The sequence below is a fragment of the Amphiura filiformis genome, chromosome 6 (assembly GCF_039555335.1).
Source record: "Amphiura filiformis chromosome 6, Afil_fr2py, whole genome shotgun sequence".
In the NCBI taxonomy this organism is placed as follows: domain Eukaryota; kingdom Metazoa; phylum Echinodermata; class Ophiuroidea; order Amphilepidida; family Amphiuridae; genus Amphiura; species Amphiura filiformis.
The window spans coordinates 50,065,471-50,085,749 of record NC_092633.1 but is presented as its reverse complement, the minus strand read 5'-3'; the positions used below and the strand labels follow the sequence as shown (position 1 = coordinate 50,085,749).

At 39.1% G+C, this 20,279-nt stretch overlaps 3 protein-coding genes across 3 annotated transcripts in view; 2 read left to right on the top strand and 1 right to left on the bottom strand.

The window, feature by feature from the left end:
- The first annotated feature begins 3,828 nt into the window (after nucleotides 1-3,828).
- Nucleotides 3,829-16,530, top strand: LOC140154589 (uncharacterized). Its single transcript, XM_072177157.1, has 8 exons — nucleotides 3,829-3,944; nucleotides 6,097-6,302; nucleotides 7,066-7,307; nucleotides 7,914-8,102; nucleotides 12,728-12,917; nucleotides 14,321-14,516; nucleotides 15,778-15,899; nucleotides 16,490-16,530. The coding sequence occupies exons 2-8, from the start codon at nucleotides 6,104-6,106 to the stop codon at nucleotides 16,528-16,530; spliced, it is 1,179 nt and encodes a 392-aa protein (XP_072033258.1). The 5' UTR covers nucleotides 3,829-3,944; nucleotides 6,097-6,103.
- A 30-nt stretch (nucleotides 16,531-16,560) lies between these two features.
- Nucleotides 16,561-17,094, bottom strand: LOC140154588 (piggyBac transposable element-derived protein 3-like). The gene has a single exon (XM_072177156.1). It carries the CDS (start codon nucleotides 17,092-17,094, stop codon nucleotides 16,561-16,563), a length of 534 nt encoding a protein of 177 aa, XP_072033257.1.
- A 26-nt stretch (nucleotides 17,095-17,120) lies between these two features.
- LOC140154587 (1-phosphatidylinositol 3-phosphate 5-kinase-like) overlaps nucleotides 17,121-20,279 on the top strand; it is a 45,732-nt gene continuing 42,573 nt past the window's right edge. The window contains exons 1-2 of the mRNA XM_072177155.1: nucleotides 17,121-17,165; nucleotides 17,608-17,765. Of these exons, the coding sequence (XP_072033256.1) occupies nucleotides 17,121-17,165; nucleotides 17,608-17,765 (203 nt within the window). The remainder of the gene's footprint in view (nucleotides 17,166-17,607; nucleotides 17,766-20,279) is intronic.

Here is a 20,279-nt window from a genome sequence, read left to right as displayed (position 1 = left end):
AATCTCATTTTTTTTTAGAAAAGTGGGGGGATGAGGCTGTGGATCACGAAATGCCCTTTTAACATAGCAAATGATATTTTTTAAATGATTTATTTATGGGCTGGTAGTGCCAAATTTGATTTGAAAATCAATATAAACCATGTAAATTTGTTTTATCTTATTTTACATTGTTTGTAAGTCTTTGAAATAAAATGATTGTTTGATCCATTTATCATTGTTACCATTTTCTTGGTTTTGCTTATGTTGTTTCAATCATAAGTACATACATACATACATACATACATACATATTCATATCTTTTATTGCATATAAAACCACAGTACAATACAATATATAATACAAGCGGAGCATAGCAATGCAATAATTACGCAACAATGAAGAAGACATAAAAAATGATGGAAACCAAAGATGGTTGGAACAATTGCCAGATACCTTAGCAAATCAGCAAGCCATTTATCGCTGCAAAATAGTTCGAACGCGCTGCTTCCAGATAATATTTGAGCCAATGGCTGCGCTTAATGCTGAGGTATCTAGCGATCGCTTTACACCGCCTAGATTTGAAAAACCAAGCATTTTTAGCCCAGAAGTGACTTTGTTGTGTACACTTCCGAGGCTACCTATAATAATGACAATTGTTTTGCATGAATACGGCGTGTCCAGGGTGATGTGCTGATTGAGTGGTTGGTAAATGTTGAATTTGGTGTTATAACATGTGTTAACAAAAGCATCAAATGGGCATGATATTTCAACAATAAAAACTTGCATGGTCTGATGATCACAAATAAGGAGATCGGGTTTTCTGTGACGGATGTATTGAAAATCGGATTGAGTACCAAGAAAGTCGCCTGTTATGGGTTGGTCACTAAAAAATATCAAACTGGGGGTGTAGTTTCATGATTTCCTCCCTAATAAGAGCCACAATATGGTCGTGTCTAGCAACATAAATGTTTCTGAAATCATTCATGATGTGGGATACAGTATCAGCTGGATTGTTACAAATGCGACATGTTTTTGGGTACGTGTTGGAGGAGAGAATTACACTCTAAAAGTTGTAGGCGTGATTTGAATATAAAACGAACAAGATTATCATCTAAAGCCAGATTTGACAGAAACTTTGAAGACAAAACCTTGTCGCACTTAGTTTTGAATATTCTGCCTTATGACTCCAGGTTGCCGGTTGCTAAGTCTGTTTATGCATTTATTGGTATGAGTCTGTCAGAAGGAAGTGTAGAAGACTGACCATACTTCAAAAAGCCATCACTGGTCACCTATCCCCACCTGTCGGAAAACTCCTTCAGCCCGCCCCACGTACGTCACGGCATACTAACTCACAAGCCTTCGCAACACTAGCAGCCACGAAAGACTGCTACAAGAACTCTTACCTACCCAGAACAATCAGAGACTGGAATTCTATTCCAGACTCAATAGCTAAGCTACAAGAACCAAATACCTTCAAAGCAGCTATAGCAAGCCACATCTACAAGCAAGACTAAGCATAACAACAAGCGCACACCTTTCCTGACCGTGTGATTCCCGCAGGGAACGTTGGCCAGTATCCAGTCAAAGTCAAAGGTGGAAAGAGCAGTATGTGATCGAAAAACTAATTGAACATCATCATGTTCAGAAACAAAAGCATACACATCATTATGAAACTCTAATTTCAGCTTCTCGCGCATGCCTAGCTCATTTAACTCAAGCCAAACGGATTTAGGCCAGTTGAGATATTTATAAAGCGCCTTTAAAATTTATCAAAGCGCTGAACAAGGAGAGAAAGGATGGAAACAGAAACACAGAAGGAACAAGAAAGAAGCTAACTGAAAAGGTGAGTTTTCAGTTTCTTTCTGAAAACTGGAATTGATGGAGACTCCCTGATGGCTTTAGGGAGTTTGTTCCCTTCCCTCACAGGAATAATCTTTGACAATTTTAGAAAAAATGGGTTTGCGCTCAGTTGGATGGAAAAATTAGTTAGGGGCTGTGCAATAATTATGAGCCAGGGGTGGTAAAATTTCCCAATGGCGTGCCAAAAATTGCTGTCAGCCTGCCCAAATTTGATTGCATCACTCTTGGCCTGCCAAAAAATCCTTGCCCAACCCCTTTGCACAATTTACAAACCAGTTTATGGCTTATATGGAAATGGGGTTCTGATTGGCTAATTGAATCACGTCATCATCACATCGGCACCTTATTCGCTGGTCAAACTGTAGCATCGAGTGACCTAGTTCTTTTTACGTGATAATCAGACAGAGCAAACGGACAACGCTGAAATAATTTGGTGAATAGTATAGCGGAAAATGTGCAATGTGCCTTTTTAGATTGATTTATTTAAAAGGCGTCCCATGAATGTGTGCCAAAAATCGCTTGCCCCCCCCCCGCCCCTTTGCTTGACAAAAATGTCCCCCCCCCCCCGCCAATTTTACCCTCCCCTCAGGGCTCATAATTATTGCACAGCCTTGCCAAAACAAAAGAAAACACTAAAATTGATTTAAATTCAGATTTTGGAACTGAGCATAGATGTGTAGAGCCTGAAGAAGACAGACAACCTGACATCAAAATTACTGTGGCCAAGGAGGTGGGGGAGCATAGGGGCCTACCCCTGTTAGAGGTCTTCCCTGTGAGATGTTGGCTGCCTTGATGTTTTTAGATTTTATGCCTTTTTTGACAATTTGCTGCCCTTGAAAGTTGCCTTTCTGCCCCCTCCAAAAAAAGCCTAAGCCTTAGCCTTTTTAGAGCGTTTTATTTTAAAGGCGCCCCAAGAATGTGTGCCAAAAATCGCTTGCCTCCCCCCTCTCGGCTTGCCAAAAATTGCTTGCCCCCCCTCTTTCGGCTTGCCAAAAATGTCTTGGCCCCCTCAATTTTACCCTCCCCGGGCTCATAATTATTGCAGTCCCTAAATAGGCTGAATGGCCCAGCTGGCACCGGGGCACTCCCACTTTGAGGTGACGCGTATGTATACTCTGATCAGCTCTTAATAGGCGGGGACTCATAACATCGTGGATTGATACAGAATGGCGTACACACAGTTAGGCGCAGCACCTACGCGAACTGCGCTTTGCGTTTTGTGTGAATGATGCGTGCTTTTGTGAATTTACGTGTGCGTAAGTTGGAACTTTATTGACTCGCGCAGTAACAAAAACCGAATAATTCCCGCCTATTAAGAGCTGATCATAGTATAGGGCTGTTAAGACCCCCTTTTTAAGCGTTGCTGTCACCCAAAGACCCCATATTTGTTTACAAACACATGCTCTGTCGCCCAAAGACCCCTATTTTTCCATTTGATCTGTCACCCAAACTTCCCAAAGACCCTTATTTTTCAATTTGAACAGCAACTTTTATTTATCACTGATTTTGTTACTTATTTTGAAAAAACAAAGATATTTGAAGCCATTTAGAAGTAGAAATTCAAGTGTTCGAGGTTTCAACGTTTCTGTGTCACTGTTTCGGCTCTCACCCAAAGTTTCCATTTAAGAAAAAGGTCATGTTCTCACCCAATGACCCCATATTTTTTACATTTTGCTCTCACCGAATACAAAAATCATGCTCTATGACCCCATATTTTTTACATTTTGTTCTCACCGAATGCCCCTTTGCGAAAGTGTAAGCACTACATTTATATCTTTTTCTTAAAATGTAAACTGTTTTGAGTATTAAACACCCAAATTATTAAAAATAGGCACATATTGTGTAGTGTAGCTTTGTGTGCTGCGGTGTGTGTTGTGTGTGTGCTGTGTGCCCTTCAAAAAAGTTGTACAAAGTCGGTGATGACGACGCCCCTCTGAATATGCATAATGACGTGTAAGGTCACGATTGGGTCAAGTAAATATTATGCAAAAAAACTGGACGGACGTTCGATGAACCGAATTGATGTCAGACGATATCAAGAATTTACGGGAAGTTATAAACCCTTTGCCGGTTTCCCACGGTTTAGTTTGGAGTATGTAGAGTTGGTAAGTGAAAGACGGTAGGTGGTGTCAAAATAGATTGTGCTGGTGGCAATTTACCATCGAAGAAAGCTTAAGTTAAGCTTACATAAATTTCTTCCTGTCAAATGATTCATGGTTGTCGAATTTTGCACGTTCGGTGAATATATTAATTGCAATTTGTAGTTACAACAACTGGGTGACTATTTTGACAACGCCACCTTCACAATAATATAAAACAATAAACTAAAATATTTTGCAGTAAACCTTTTTGACGAGAGTGTATACATTTTAATCGTTCAACACGCATTTGCTGCATGAAACACACTCGTCACTGATTGGCTGCAGCCAGAGGCGATCTGCTGTTCCATGGTTGCTGATCGAAAATTTATGAATGAACTTTGCGCTGTACGCGTTGGTAGCCATGTTAGCTCTGACTTTGCAACATCACGGTAGTATTCTCTTGTCTTGGTCGGGCTGACGTCACAAAGGGGAAATAGCCTTGTAAAACCAGTGTGCGCATGTGCATCATGTTTGTCCCCTTTGCACAAGCGCGCGCATAGCAACCAGCTCGAGAAAGGGGAACTGCACATGCGCACACTGGTTTTCTTTTACAACATCACGGTAGTATTCTCTTGTCTGACTTGGTCGGGCTGGCGTCCACAAAAAAGGAAAGGAGGAAATAGCCTTGTAAGTTGTAATTATAGGTATTCACTCGGTCGGACATCCGGGAACATCATGACTTTGTCCCCTTTGGCAAGCGCGCGCATAGCAACCAGCTCGAGAAAGGGGAACTGCACATGCGCACACTGGTTTTCTTTTACAAGGCTATTTCCCCTTTGTGACGTCAGCCCGACCATACATGAGAATGCCAGGTGAATTCAAATTTGCCATCAAACTGCATCATTTTTTATATCAAATTAAAGCCCTTGTCGACTCTTGAGTAAAGAAAGCCAAAACTGAAAACCTTTTTGTCATATGTAGCACTTTTCGTAGCAAAGTTACATCTTGTCAAAGATTGACTTAATTATCATCAAAAAGATTCAAAAATCCTAGTGTCTGACCGATCAGGTCCCTATCTGAATCGGCCGATTGGCCGATCAATTCCCTCTTTGATCTGCCGATTCGATCACCGATTACCAATTCCCCAATTGTAAACAATGGCTGCCATCGGCATCGCCATGAGTAAATATCACCTGTATGTTGAAAGGGTACTTCTACGCAAAGTATTACCATAATTATGTATGCTCTGAGTCTGAGCACAAAAATACACTCCCGTGCTCATTTATAATACTTACATGTAATTAGACCATGATTATTCTAAGTTCAATTTACCTTTTCCCCCTGATATCCGAGTCCGTCGAATCATTAGATCGCCCCATTTTAATATTGTGTTTACGTTCAAGTCAGTATTGAGTTTGCACACGGCCCGTAGCTCTCTCCAATCTGACACGCACGTGTGTAACCCGGAAGTGTTGAGTTTTGCACGCGGCTCATAGCCCTCTCCGATACGACACGCACATGTGTAACCCGGAAGTGTTGAGTTTTGCACACGGCCCGTAGCTCTCTCCAATCTGACACGCATGTGTGTAACCCGGAAGTAAGAACTACAATTGTACATGTGCATGCGGGAATTACCTGATTATCTCAGCTGCGTGCCTGAATCAGTAGATCACGGTATGATTTTATATATATGTTTATCGCCTACAAAGCTTGTTCTTTTGCTAAATTTCGCTTGATTTAACTAGTCTAATTCAAAGAAATATACCAATAAATGAATACTTGTTACTCTGATCGATGACGATTTTGTGCAGTCGCACCATAAACACTTTGTCCAAAGAGGCAGATCGCTTAGAGTTGAATTCAAGTCAACACAGGAGCGCTGCCGCTCTGATGTAAGAACTTGATACGATTTTGGCAGGTGCTGAGCAGCAACATTGGCTTCATAGTCATGCTGCTGCCACTCAGGGGTGTGCCACTCCGCTTGCAGAAAAGTGCAAGCGGCATGATGAAGCATCACACTGTTCAGAGGCAAGCGGCAGAAAGTATGAAACCAGCATAATACTGTGGTGATTTTGTTTTCAAAATTGACTAACCTTGAGATTCTGTTGCTTTTTATCATGTTTAGGTTTATCATTGTGATCCTTTTTACTAAAATTAGTTTTGTCCTATTCTGTAGGATAATAATGGATGTGAAAGCTTCATTTCAAGCCACGACAGGGGAATTGTCTACCAACATTGACAACAGGGAATCTCCTTCACCAGTCCACAGTAGCGTAGATGAAGCAGGGCCAGATGCCATCACTTGGTTTAATCCACTGTCACAAGACCAGAAGGCTCAAGCACCTCGATTCTCACTACCAGATTGGTTGAAATGGTCAAAAGGTATTACTGTACTGATGCGAGTATAGTTTCACCTTCGAGTAAAGTCCCACCCCCAAATTGTGGAAAAATTTCAGCAATTGTAAAGTTTTTTTTTTGGGGGGGGGGGGGGTTCAGAGGAGTGTCCCTGGACCTAGAGGTATTTAAATGCTACATGGATCAATTCATGGTTGACATTGAATTTGTATGCATTTTGAAAGCATTAATAGAGTATGACATGAGTACAAAATTATTCAAAACACATAGGCCTGCAATTTTTTTGTAAATCAACCATGAATGATCCTAGCAACTGGCATTAAAAAGCAAAACAAAAAACATTAAATTCGAGTATAGTCCCACCCCCAATTTTGAAAAATGTTCACCCAAAAATGGGGTGGGACTGTACTCGAGTCAGTACGGTACTTGTAAACATCATTGGTAGGGCTGGGAAAAATTCTAGGATCTCCTTCCTGGGACTTGATGGTGTTACCATACCTCTCCTACAATAACACTGTTGTAAATTGTAATAGTTGAAGAACAAACTGATTAATTATTATTACCCAAATTATCTTTATTTCTCTTTGTTTGCCCTGGGTTGGAAAAAAAATAATGACTTGCCACTGTATAGGCTTGTAGGCAATGAACATTGGTCATTTGTAAAGATAAATCAATACTTCAGACCTTCAATACGCATGCCAATTTTAAATTTACAACATTGTGAAAATGCCTGTGGTGGAACAGAATATATGGAACTTAATCTTGTAATGTTACAATGTTGCCATTTTAGAAAGTCCTCCTCAGTCAAGGAAACAAACTAGCGCACAACCAGTGTTACCACAGCAACAGGTACAACACCAAGATGCCACTCATTTTCATCATCATCATTTAGACATACCGTCGCATCATGACCCAGCAATCCAAGCATCTTACAGACCAGCTCCCACAAGACACGGTTACGAGAATGCGCCGATGGAGAGTCACTCACAGCAGTATGGGCAGGGAAGATATGTTGCAGGAGGAATGTACCATGTGAGTCGAATCAATGAAGTTTAGATTTAGACTTCAACCTAAATGATTGGGCATGTAATTTGCATAATCTTGAACTATATTGTATTGCCTTTGGGGGGGGTAAAACATCCTTCATTTTGTGATACAAGACCTCCACAGTAAGTCTATACCGTATTTCGTCAAATAGTCGCCCCCCTCAAATAAACGCCCCCCACCACTTTTTTCAACCAAGATGTTTCAAAAATTCTGATATTTCCATGCTATCTTGTGTAGTAAGCTTACCAAGTTGCTCACTGGTCGGTAATAGCAGCAATAAATGGTGAAAATCTGCATCAGAAACCCGGAAGTGAATCAAAAGTCAGTGTCAAAAGTTCATAGTTCGTCATTTTTAGCGTGACTTTTAAGCTTACCTAATGATTTTAACGGGAATTGTCGTGCTAAAAATGACCTCTAATAAACGCCCCCCCCCCTTGGGAAAATGTAACGCCCCCGGGGGCGTTTATTTGACGAAATACGGTAATCTACTTATTTGTGTAAGACTTAACGGTTAGAATGTGGGTGTATGAAAAAGGTGGGGAATAAGAGAATCTATTAATCATAACTTTATTTGAAACTTCATTTTCGCAGCCGGCAGAGATGAATCGTGATAGTAGCAATGAGTCTCTTTCTCTGATACGTATGCCGTGGCTTGAAGCGATGCTTGGTAATGAGCGAAATCAGCAGCAGCAGGAGGCATCAGGAGGAACTGTAAGGTCGACGCGGAGTCTGACCAATGTACTGAGGCATCTGAGTAACATTATTGAAAGGAAAGGCCAGGTAAGGCACCACAGTTGCAGAAAGCAGAATCTTTAGACAACTATCCAGTTACTACCACACGGGATAAAGTAATTTTATCGCAGTAACTGGATAGTTGTCCAAGATTCTGCTTTCTGCACTACAATCTTGGATCTTTGGATCTACCGTTGATGCTGCACAGCGTCATCATCCCTATATATATCTTCATGTCAAAAATTGCCGTGATAGTACGATGAATCCTATCTATAAAGGAACACATGTATTAGAAAATTAAATCACAAGTCATACAATACACACTATGCCACTTTCTTTATCTGCGTCAATAATAGAATATCGATTTCAATCGAATTGAATACATCGCTCCATTTTGAGTTTGTAGTTCACCACTGAGCGATCCAGCGATCGATTGCTAGCCAATCAGATAGAACTCCTTTTCTTTCGTTCGGTGAAATACCACTCGCCCGTCGCTCACCAACGGAGTATTAAGTTTATATTTATAATATAGGGTGTCGACACCCCAGACAAACAAGTACCTAGACCTATGACTTTGGTTTGCGTAGTGAAGTCAACACTGCTTAGCAACGATTTTGACAAGGACGCAACCCTGACGCAAACAAGCAGACATGTTCGCGTCTACAGAACATGTGCATTTGACGCGGGCGATAACGGCGCAGCAATCACGCAAACGATCGCGTTTTTCATTCCAGACATGAACGCTTATTTCTCCGCGTCCGACCACCCGACCAAAATCACCTTGGATATGTGGCTTCACCTACTGCCATGGTTAGGGATGGGCAGTCATATGTCTAGGTGGTATGTCTATGGTCGACACTGTGTGCTGCTTTGATGCTTGTTAATTGACCTTAAATCCCATAATTCTGTGCGGTTAGACCCGAGATGTCATCATTTCACATCACGCTGAGGCACACGTCATCATTGAGGGGAATGCGAGACGTCTCACCCCGAAACACATTCGCCCCAAAAAGGTTCACCCAATACACAATACATACCAAGACCAGTTCGCCCCAATTGACTCACTGTGTAACGTTGTCGTAGTGTGCGTGCGACCAATGCCAATCAATACGATCAATTATAACAGAATACGCAATTTCTCGCCGTGAAACTCGCTTTTTAGTGATTTTCGTCGCTAATTTTCTTCCACGGAAATCTAATGCTGTGCCGCACAGTGCGGGAAACAGGCCACTTCAGTATACCTCTTCACTTCCGTTACGCCCATTCAGTATACACACGTGCAATTAGCCTACACTCCCGTGCACTTTATACCGCGGGTATTGGGTAATGTGTTTCCTGATCAATTGCTTGAAGCCCGTCGTGTATTATTACGTAAGCAAATGGTAAGCTGATTTCTGACGGGCTGAAGATTGGTACTCGTAACAAAACCATAATGCATGATGATAGGCCTACATCCGTATTGCAAAATAAATTTTTGATGTCACACTATATTAGCTTATATTTTCATTAACAATAATTAATTTAATACATGTGTATGTCTGAAATTTAGGCCTTGATTATGTATTTTTTATAAAATATTAAATCCTTTAATTATTTTAAATAATAGTTAGGCCTATGTTTTCACGAACAAAGGATTTATCTTATTTTACAACTTATGTTAACCTCATACTTTGTCTATTTAAATGTATTATGCTTTAATAAATCACCAAGTCTATTTTAAATGTACTTTGTGTAATATAATTAGTAGTGTTAAACATGTAGATTACTTATCGCCAGTATGTCTATGTAATAATTTACATAATATGGCAAAACAAAACATCATATAAACAAAATAAAAAAACATATTAAATCAGAGAAGATCGTCTTTGACATTTCACCAATGAAACTATTAAAAGGACTGAAAAAAAATATTTGGCAATATTTTTCAAAGACAAATGCGCACATCTAGCAAAACAAACGCCAGCAGCAGCTTTGAGATATTTTGTGCGTTCTGTGTTGTGCAGTGAAGTGTGCACTGACTTTCGCTCCCTTGTGCTGTTGCACCGCGTGTTAGCGACGGATATTTGCTGCCACTTCCACTTCCACGAAAACGCCGGGTGTGATAGTGGTCAATCAACGGTACCCTGACAAAGCACGCAAAAGCGGCGTACCTTGCCTGACAAGTCCCCGGCCGGGCCCGCGTGCCTTGCACACCGTGAAGCACGATCGATTGCTTGACAAGGCCCCGGGTCAAGTAGTATGCTCTCAATTCGATTAAGACCCGAGAATTACTGGCTGTGTTTTGTGTTTGCGACCATGTTGCGACGGAGGCGTATGGGGAATTGGGGAGGCAGTACATTTTGTCATGGATTTTGTGTACCGCGAAGAAGAAAAAGTGTTTGCAAAACTGGTTAAAGCCAAGTATTAATACGATTTCGGTCAAATTTTAATTTCGTTATTCTTTGCCAAATATTATTATAGTAGGCCTAACGTAACAACTGTCAGGAAAGTTTTCTGATAATTCTAAACTGTGATGTTCTAAGATAATCAAAGATATAAATAATATAAATATAGAACTAGTAGAAAATTCGAGAAATATTGAGTGCAAATCACACATGGCTTTAAAGCCATAATGTATTCCATCAAATTTTAATTTTGTTATTCTCAAATGCTGCTGAAATGATATTACCGTAGTAATCACTAATAGGCCTAAATCAGTATACAGACTTTTTATTGTACGTACAATATTGTATGTACAATATGTACGTTATTTAATCTATTGCCATTCTATTTCCAGTAATGTTTAAGTTCTAACGAATGTTTGATGACGTAAAAATCGATAATATATTTCTGCTAGATATTGTATGTAACATATTATCGATTTTTAGTCATCAAACATTCGTTAGAACTTAAATATTACTGGAAATAGAATGGCAATAGATTAAATAACGTACATATTGTACATACAATATTAATACGCTCTAATACTGGAGTCTGTATACGTAGACGCGACTTAACTGTCAGAAAAAGCCGAAATAACAAGGTATTAAAATAAAAAGAAACCCCACTGGCTATTTTGGCCGACTAACATGGAGATCGTGGTCAAAATCAACAAATTTCGAGCAAAATTGCTACAATAAGTGGGAATTTTCGTAACTTTGGGTTTTTTTTACTGGGGGAGGGGCACTGGGGGATTTTCCACACCCACATTCCCACACTGGCACCACCACTGCCGGTCAGATTTAAAATAGATTACATTAACACAAATTAACCATTAATAATATCCATGCAACAATGCTTTACAGGCTGAAAACGTAAGTAAGAAAACCCATATGGATGGAAAAGTACATGATCAAAGATAAAATGTTTTCATTACATAAACATAGTCAGCTCAGCTGAATCTCGGGGCTGAATCACACGGGTCTCTAAACAAATTCATAGCAAAACATGTTTACAGCACCAGCCAAATTGTTACAAATGCTCAACTTTTTGGTAACAATCTTATAACAGCACTGCATACTGAAAATACAAATTGTATTAGTAAATTCATGAAATACAAACTATACATTTTAATGGCATAAAATTCATAGAACACCGTCAAATTTGTTTACAAAGATATACAGTAAATAAACAAATAAACAACACAATGTAAAGTGATTCAATAATATAATAATAATTAAGATATGATTAATATAACTAGTACTATTAATAATAATGATAGTTATTTTTATTGTTATCATATGAAAATAATAATAATAATACTCTAATTTTTACTATCATAATTATTATTATATCATGCAAACAATAAGGGAAGTTGTATTGATTGGCCGTGTGACCGCATGCACTGCATTCACGGCACTTGACAGTTTACACAGTGAGTCAATTGGGGCGAACTTGTCGTGGTATGTACGTGTATTGGGGCGACCTTGTCGTGGTATGTACGTGCATTGGGGCGAACTGGTAGTGGTATGTACTGGTGTGGGACGAAACGTCCTGACACCATTGAGGGAACATTGTTGCTGTACATTGCAAGTCAGCATGACGTCAAATGACGACATCTTGTGTCAAACCGCAAGGAATTATGGGATTTACCGAAAAGGTCAATTGACAGAATTAATATTTAGATTGTTGGACAGAACATTACATATAAACTTAAATGAAGCATATGGAAAATGCGCTATTTTTAGAGTAAAATTCCCCGCCAGTTTTTGAAAATGCACAAAAGTTCGCAATTTGCACATTTTTTACCAAAATGTGTGATTTTTCTTCCCCAAAAGTTCAAATATATGCAATATTATTAAAAAATGTTACTGTTTTTCTTCTATATTTTCTTGTAAATTTTTGCGACGGCCTATTTTCTATACTTTTTTTTAACATGGATTGCATTGCAGATCATTATGAATTCTTTGATTTTAGTGAAAACTTCAGGCTTTTGGAAAATGAGTACTTGAAAAATGGTTATTTTGGGCAAATCTTAAAATTCACGGTCAGACCTAAAATGCGCGATTATGGGCAAGTTTCGGCATTTTTTGCGCCTCGCGCATTTTCCCTATCCTTAGCTTATGTTACAACAATTACAAATTGATAATGCTGTTTTTCCCCACCATAAAATACACACAAACATGGAGAAGTTGGATATTTCAATCCTAATTCTATGGTTTCACTGTTTACATATTTATTTACTTCCTGCACAGGAACCTCGTGCTTACAGAGATAGCGATTTCAAACAGTACTGGATGCCAGACAGCCAGTGTAAAGAGTGCTATGAATGTGGAGAGAAATTCACCACATTCAGACGTAGGCATCACTGCAGGATATGCGGTCAAATCTTCTGCAGTCGCTGCTGTAACCAGGAAGTACCTGGGAAATTCATGGGATTTATAGGTAAATATTATGATGATGCATTGCATTGGGTTATTCCAGTTGAAATCCACACTACACCTCTTGAGACGAATATACCTACTTGGAAGATTGTGGAAATGTCTTCCACGGGGGGAGTATCCACAGGGGGAGTATGTTTTTTGACGGTAATTGGTCAGGGTTAATAGATTTGAATTTTGAAACCCATACTCCCCCTGTATTATGGCTTTACATGTATCTTCCACATCTGGAGTGAGTTTCAAATGGAAGATACCCAATTGTCTATTCTATTCAAAACTCATACTCCCTCTATGGGAGACTTCAGTTAAATCTTCCACAGGGGTAGTGTGGATTATAAATGGAATGGCCCATTGATAGGCTCATTGACATATTTATGCATGCATCCCCAACCCAACATTAAAATTACTAAATTGTTTCATTTTGAAATGCCATAGTAGTTAGCAGGGATGTAAGTTTTAACAGGTTTTTTTTTACGGATTTCTTTTTCTTTTTTCTTTTTTTCCTGATCCGAATTCAGATTTTTCCAGAATTTGTTTACATTTTTTTTTTTACTTTTTCGTAATTGGATGATGATATTTCATCATAAAAAGAGCAAAAGAAAATTATTTTAGGGGGATGGTACCCTCATAGCATATTTCCTGATCCGTGGTGTTCTCTAAAAGTGCTCTGATCAAGTGTTCGCTCGTCTGCTTCGGCTCGTTCACACTGTTTCAGGGTTTTATTCAACAGCTTCTTCTGGCTTCTGGTGCATGAGGTTCCGGGCCGGCTCCATACCAGGCTGTTGCTTGGAGAATAAACAATAGGGATTTTTGTGTGCTGTTATCCACTACGATAACACAGTAGAGGACAGTAAAAACAAAAATTCATATTGTTGTTTTATTTAGGAGAAAGTTAGATACAGTTGTGAAAACTATTTTTAAAATTCATGTGTGTGTACTGTGTGGCGTATTGTGCACTATGCTAACAACACGCTACATTCGGTGAGTGCCTCCACTTGATTTCGAACACACTGTGCCCTTTATAAAGGGCGGAAATGAAGGAAAAGGAGGCTTGAATCAAGGCTACAAATGCAATGATGTTATTTTACCCACTTCCAGTGTCGTTACCAATTTTGAGGGAGGAGTCAGCTTTGTTACATTTTGTAGCAGTTTAAGCAGTCATTTGTTTTGCTCCCTTATGCAGATTCTCTTTGGATAAAACATCTCTACGGGCCGGTTTCTCGAAGCATGGCTGGTGTTCAGGCTTCCTAAGCCATCAGGCTTAAGCCCAATTAGTCCTTTATACCTGTGCTAATAATTGCACACCGTATCATATAGAAACATACTCAATAAAATGGATCCCCTTTGGTAGGAAGCCTGACCCAAATGTCCTGTAATTAACCACCATGATTTAAATTAACGTTGCAGGTAATTTGAGAGTGTGCACATACTGCTGTAAGATAGTGCTTAGCTATGCTCAATCTATGGACTCATCCGGTGACCTAAAGGCATTGCAAGAGGATCTAAAGAGGGTTACAGAAGTGACCAGGATGAATATCGGGGAAGGGGTCACTCCAAGGAAGAAAGCTGGCTTTAGAGAAGAGGAGATATGGGCCAGAAAAAGGTAAATTCAGTGCACACAAAAAGTATTAATTGTCACAAAAAAGGAGGTAATTTCTTTATGAAATTAACACTAAAATTAATGAGAAAATTGAAACTTTTCATGGGTAGGGAAATTTTTCTGCACTTTTTGATACTATATTCATTTATTTGAGCAAGATTAAAAGAAAAAGGTAAGTTACATTTATTAAGCGCTTTCAGTTGGCAACCAGTTTTTTCATAAGAAAACAAAACCCCTCATAACAAACAACCTTGTTTTTAAACATATTTTCACTGTTTTTGAGGCCAATTTTTGACTGTTTTTAACCAAATATAGTTTATTGCACTTCCTGTATCTCAATCTTCCGTATTAAATTGACAAGATTTGGAGTGAAGCTGATGCAGCCTTTCCATGGACAAACCCACAAACAAACCAACATAAACCCATGGAGCTTTTCCCTATTTATAGTAAGATTGATTTTATCAGCTGCACACTCCTGAAAAGAAGGTACATGAATAGCATGTATGAAACTCGAATATATTACACAAAATTCAATGCAATTTTACTCGTAACACCTCTGTAGGAAATAATCTACAGTTTATTGAATAGACTGACGTCACAGCAATGGTTTATTATGTAATATACACTAAGCCAAAAAAGAAACTTATAATTTTTCACAAGGTCATATCTTAAAATCCTCTCCATAAAAATGAACAAAAATTGCACACAGGATTACTTCAATACTCTACTCTAAACACTGGTCAGTAACCAAACAGTTGTCCAACTGACACAACCGCAAAATACACTGACATGCAACACCTTCCTGGACCACATTCACAGCGCAACAGATTTCTTTGGCTGGGTTCCAATTTTTCGCCTGTACATGAACAAAAATTACACACAGGATTACTTCAATACTCATGTCAGTAACCAAGCAGTTGTCCAACTGTCACAACAGTAAAATACACTGACACGGAACAGCTTCCGGGATCACATTCACAGGCGAATAATTGGAACCCAGCCAAAGAAATCTGTTGCGCTGTGAATGTGGTCCAGGAAGGTGTTGCATGTCAGTGCATTTTGCTGTTGTGTCAGTTGGACAACTGCATAGTTAGTGACATGTGTTTAGAGTAGAGTATTGAGGCAATCCTGTGTGTAATTTTGGTTAATTTTGATAAACAGGATTTTAAGATATGACCTTGTGAAAAATTATAAGTTTCTTTTTTGGCTTAGTGTATATAATACATTTAAGCTTAATGCAACTTTGCTCTTATTGCCTCTGTAGGACTTACAGCGCTAGTAGTATGGATGCATCCGGAGGGAATCCATTTGAAGTTGCTAACATGTCTCCGTCTCACGAATTAAGAGATCAGTTGGTTGCAGATGAGCATGAAGATACTACTGCAGGTATTATTATTATTATTATTATTATTATTATAACACATTTATAAAGCGCATAAACGTGAAAAACATCTCAATGCGCTAACAAGCAAAATAACAAAAGCAACAAACAAAAAGTACGCAAAAAAAAATAAATAATGTGGGAAAAACATGACATAAGTTAAACAAGGAAAGCAATTATGTACAGGTGGGTTTTGAATTGAGCAAGAGTGTGTGATTTGCGGATCTGTTCCAGGAGGCGTTCCACAGTATTGGGGCGCAAACAGCAAAAGCCCGTTCACCATAGGTCTTTGTTCGGGAACAGACAATTTGCAGATGGTCATTGGGACGCACATTACCTGACCTAAGGCCACGAGGTGGAATATAAAGACTGATCTATTCAGACAAGTATGGAGGAGGAATACCGTGGCACGCCTTGTATGTGAGGAGGAGGATTTTCATTTCGATATCCTAACAGATCAAGGATGTGTCCTTTGGGAGTACCGTCTGCACGCTCAATATCACGATACTCAAGCCAGGAGTTGACCAAAGCAAGATCAATGAAGTGAAATTTCACTCTAACTGGTCACTTCTTGGTTTTGGCCTTGATTCTGTAGAGGGAAATAAGAAAGTCCAGCTTGTCAACACCCCCATGTAATCATTGTACATCTGGATACACTTCGGCCTGTCAACCATAACGTGTTCCTTTGCATGCAGCTTCACTCCAACGTCGAACCTGGTCTTTCTCTTCAACACCAACAAAGCTGGAGGCCATAGTTACAGTGCCATTGTCTTGCCATCGCGTCACACATATGTCACCTTCAGCAGTTACTTTGCTTTCCATAGCACCACGTCCCTCCTTTTTCAGGTCTTTGTCCGATTTTAGTTCACACCCTTTCAGCCGATTTGCTTTGACAACTCCAAGGGAATGAATTCCCTTTGCTTTCAGTTCTCTGATGAGTGGCATACCAGTGAAGTAGTTATGGAAACAAACTTTGTGATTCATTTGTCTTGGTATGCTCTCTGTTAGTCGTAACAACACCGATGCGCCAAGTCCCAGCTGCTTTGTTTCTTCGGGAATGCCAGTCCCTTTCCCTTGATAGAATTCAAAGTCCAGGGGCCTTCCAGAGCTACCGCAGATGACAAAGTTCTTGATTCCAACTGGATTGGGCTTACTCTTGATGAACTGCTTAGCGAGAACTCGCCCTGTAAATGGTATCATTTGTTCATCTACAGAGGTCAGTGAGCATGGTATACATCATGGAGTCGTCTGCTTTTAGACTGCCTCCACCAGTAACCTATGTTGCACTATAGTACTGTGTATCTTCCGTGACCCAAGTGTTTATGAATGAGGGCAGCTGTAATTTTTTTTGTTCGGCACATATAAAATTTTTGTCAGTTTTTGAGTTTAAAACGCACAGTTCTTTCTCAATACGCAAAATATTCTTTCAACAAATATATTCAAGTGCAAGCCTTGAAATTGGCTTCTTTAGAATAAAAAAATTACGGGAGATATTCATCATTTTCTACCACGGTATCCAAAGATTTATCATCTGAATATCAAATCGTGCAAAGCACATACACGTGTATCGATCCCGGGTATTGATTTTAGTTTCTCTGCTGTACAATGTAATTATTTACCAGGCGATGTTGGTGTGTGGTATCCAGATATGGGCTACAGCTACTGAAAACTATTATTATAAAATAATTTGTAACTTTACATTTCTGTTACCAGGATTCTGCCCAGTTAAAGGAGCTGTGGATTCTCATACAACACCCTAATAATGGCATCATGTTTCACACGCATCGCTACCGATTACGCGCATACAACAATTGCATTGTGGGTAGTGAGCTTGTGGATTGGTTACTACGCAAGGACAAAGTCTTTCACAGGTAAGGTGTGGCACATACATTCCACCCTGGGTACTCATGAAAGTCATTTTTGCCGTGCACTAAGCAGTGGTGGCAGCGTAGTAGCATGGGAGGGGGATTTGCCTGACTTCCCTGGTTTCCCCAATTAAAATCACTGAAGCCCCTTTATTTGGGCTATAAATGCTGAAAACAATTTCTGGTACCACACCACTGCAGCTATGTTAAAAAAAATACAATCCTTATTTTATACTGGTGCTGATTTGTGGGGGACAAATGAAAGATTACAGAATTTTCCTCCATGGTCCAATTTTGTTGAAGTGCACCCACCTGTGACCTATAACAATGCTATAGGCATATGTTGTCAATGTGGTGTTCAAAATTCAACGTTTTCTTAATGATTTCTTCGGAAATGTATAGATTTGGAACGTCATATTTAAGGATGCTAATTAGAAAAATACAATATCTCATATCACTACTGGGTAGGAAAATCCTCATATGTACTTTTTGCCCTTGAACATGGATAAAGCCTTGCAGGTGTAGACTTTATATTGAACATGTTGCTTCATCCATGTTCAAGGGCCAAAAGTACATGCAGGAAACATCTCATATTTACTTTTGGCCCATGAAAATGGATAAAGCCTTGAAGGTGTAGACTTTATATTGAATGGTTGCTTCATCCATGTTTAAGGGCAAAAAGTATGAGGTTTTTCCCGCCCAGTGACGATATGATACCGAAATCTCATTAATGATGAAGCAAAACGATGGGATTAGGCTGTTGATCGGGTCAAGGACCTGTAATGGAGGTAATTTGTGCTAAATATTTACAATCATCATGATTTACAAATTAGAATGTTGGGTGGGTGCAGTGCTGTACGGTGCAAAAACTGATTGAGGCGCCAATGGCTCCTAACTTTATAAATTTGGGCGCCCATATTTTGCTCCCAGGTAAAAAAATCTGAGGCGCCAACTGAACAGCCATGTGTGTTGAATGTTCATAGCTGCTGTACTCAATCTACATATTTCCATTGAACGCTACATACTTCATACACAGCATGTACAGTGTAGGTAGGCCTATATGTTTTCCAGGAAGTCCCCATCGAGGCATCATGATAAATGGATATTCATAGCATACATTCGTACTCTTGAATGCTACGTTGTATACATGTTTTGCATTTGCTGGCGATTAAAAGCTTCAACAGTTGGGCGCCATTGGCGCCAGGGATTGAATATTTAGTCGCATCAGAAAATATCTAGTCGCCAATGCGCCTAAAATGGTCGCACCGTACAGCACTGGGTGGGTGCGAGGCATAGGTATTTACTGCAAATAAATAAATTCATGGCATGAAAATCGTTGGTGAAATCCTCCACTGGGTGATGCCGTGCGAAAATGTTATTTTTTTCAAAAACGACATTTTGTCGTCTGCATCATATACTGTCGTATCTCAAAAGGCTGCCTTGTGTGATTATTTATATTGTCATATAATTGTGATTAGATGCACTGTAAAATTTACTTGATATTAATTTTGAGGTATTAGTAGGCATGTCCACTAAAAATTGAAGTACTTTTAAATTGATTCAGACCTAACTTATTGGCTGGGAATTGATGAAAGAAACATTTTGGCGTTTAAATAATCTTAATCGGACGTTTCATTCCAGAGATATGGCCTTTTGAGTGTTACGGTTTTATATAGGGCTGCTAGAACATGTTAAAAAGTTAAAGTCCAAAAAGGATTACTAACAGAAAGTGCAATTTTAAGGTACTTTTTCTTAATGTATTTATTAACTAGCGTTATCTAGAACATTATATTTGCTTATAACAACATGAAAATAAGATCATCCTGAAAATTTAATCGATTTTGTTGACATACAACAAAAAATATAAGACCTCAAAACCCATGGTTTGTTTGGTGAAACCGCATAAGCATGATCATAGATGGCCGCCATGGAAAATATCTCCATAGAGGAGATGAACAATAAGTGCATTATTTCAAATGAATGGCGGTAGTCTTAAACATTGTTCAATCTTTTACGGTCAGCACATTTTATCTTCAAAAATTATTATATTTCATCATGGCATAAGTTTGGTAATATTAATCACTACCAATTTTGAGAAATTTGCTCCAACTCAAAGGTTATCTTTTATACATTGAGCAATACACTGTGTGTGCATGGAAGCCATGATGGATAGCATATGAAATGGACATGGTAGTGAGAAGTGCATGATTTGAGATGGGCATGGTAGGCTTAAACATTCTTAAATTTCTTAACATCCTGTACATTTTGTCTTCAAAATAGTTACATTTTATGACTATGTAAGTTTGCTTGTCTGATTCACTCCAAATTCGGAAATAATTGCGCTTGAACACCTGATGCACGGAATGGTGTCACTTCAACCTGTTGTAGTTCTCATCCCATTAAATTTTTCATTAAAAAAAGTTGATCTCTGCATGGAGGAAGGTCCTCTCTATTTACTGACCAATCAGGAAAAAGTTTGGTTAATGTTTTCCGGTGGAATCAGGAATTTCTTGAAACACC

Bases quoted from the DNA above. Each gene is read 5' to 3' on its own strand.
- LOC140154588 (XM_072177156.1), bottom strand. From the start codon at position 17,094: ATGATACCATTTACAGGGCGAGTTCTCGCTAAGCAGTTCATCAAGAGT.
- LOC140154589 (XM_072177157.1), top strand. From the start codon at position 6,104: ATGGATGTGAAAGCTTCATTTCAAGCCACGACAGGGGAATTGTCTACC. The intron at 7,308-7,913 runs GTGAGTCGAATC...TCATTTTCGCAG, and splicing joins TTGCAGGAGGAATGTACCAT to CCGGCAGAGATGAATCGTGA. The intron at 12,918-14,320 runs GTAAATATTATG...TTAACGTTGCAG, and splicing joins GAAATTCATGGGATTTATAG to GTAATTTGAGAGTGTGCACA.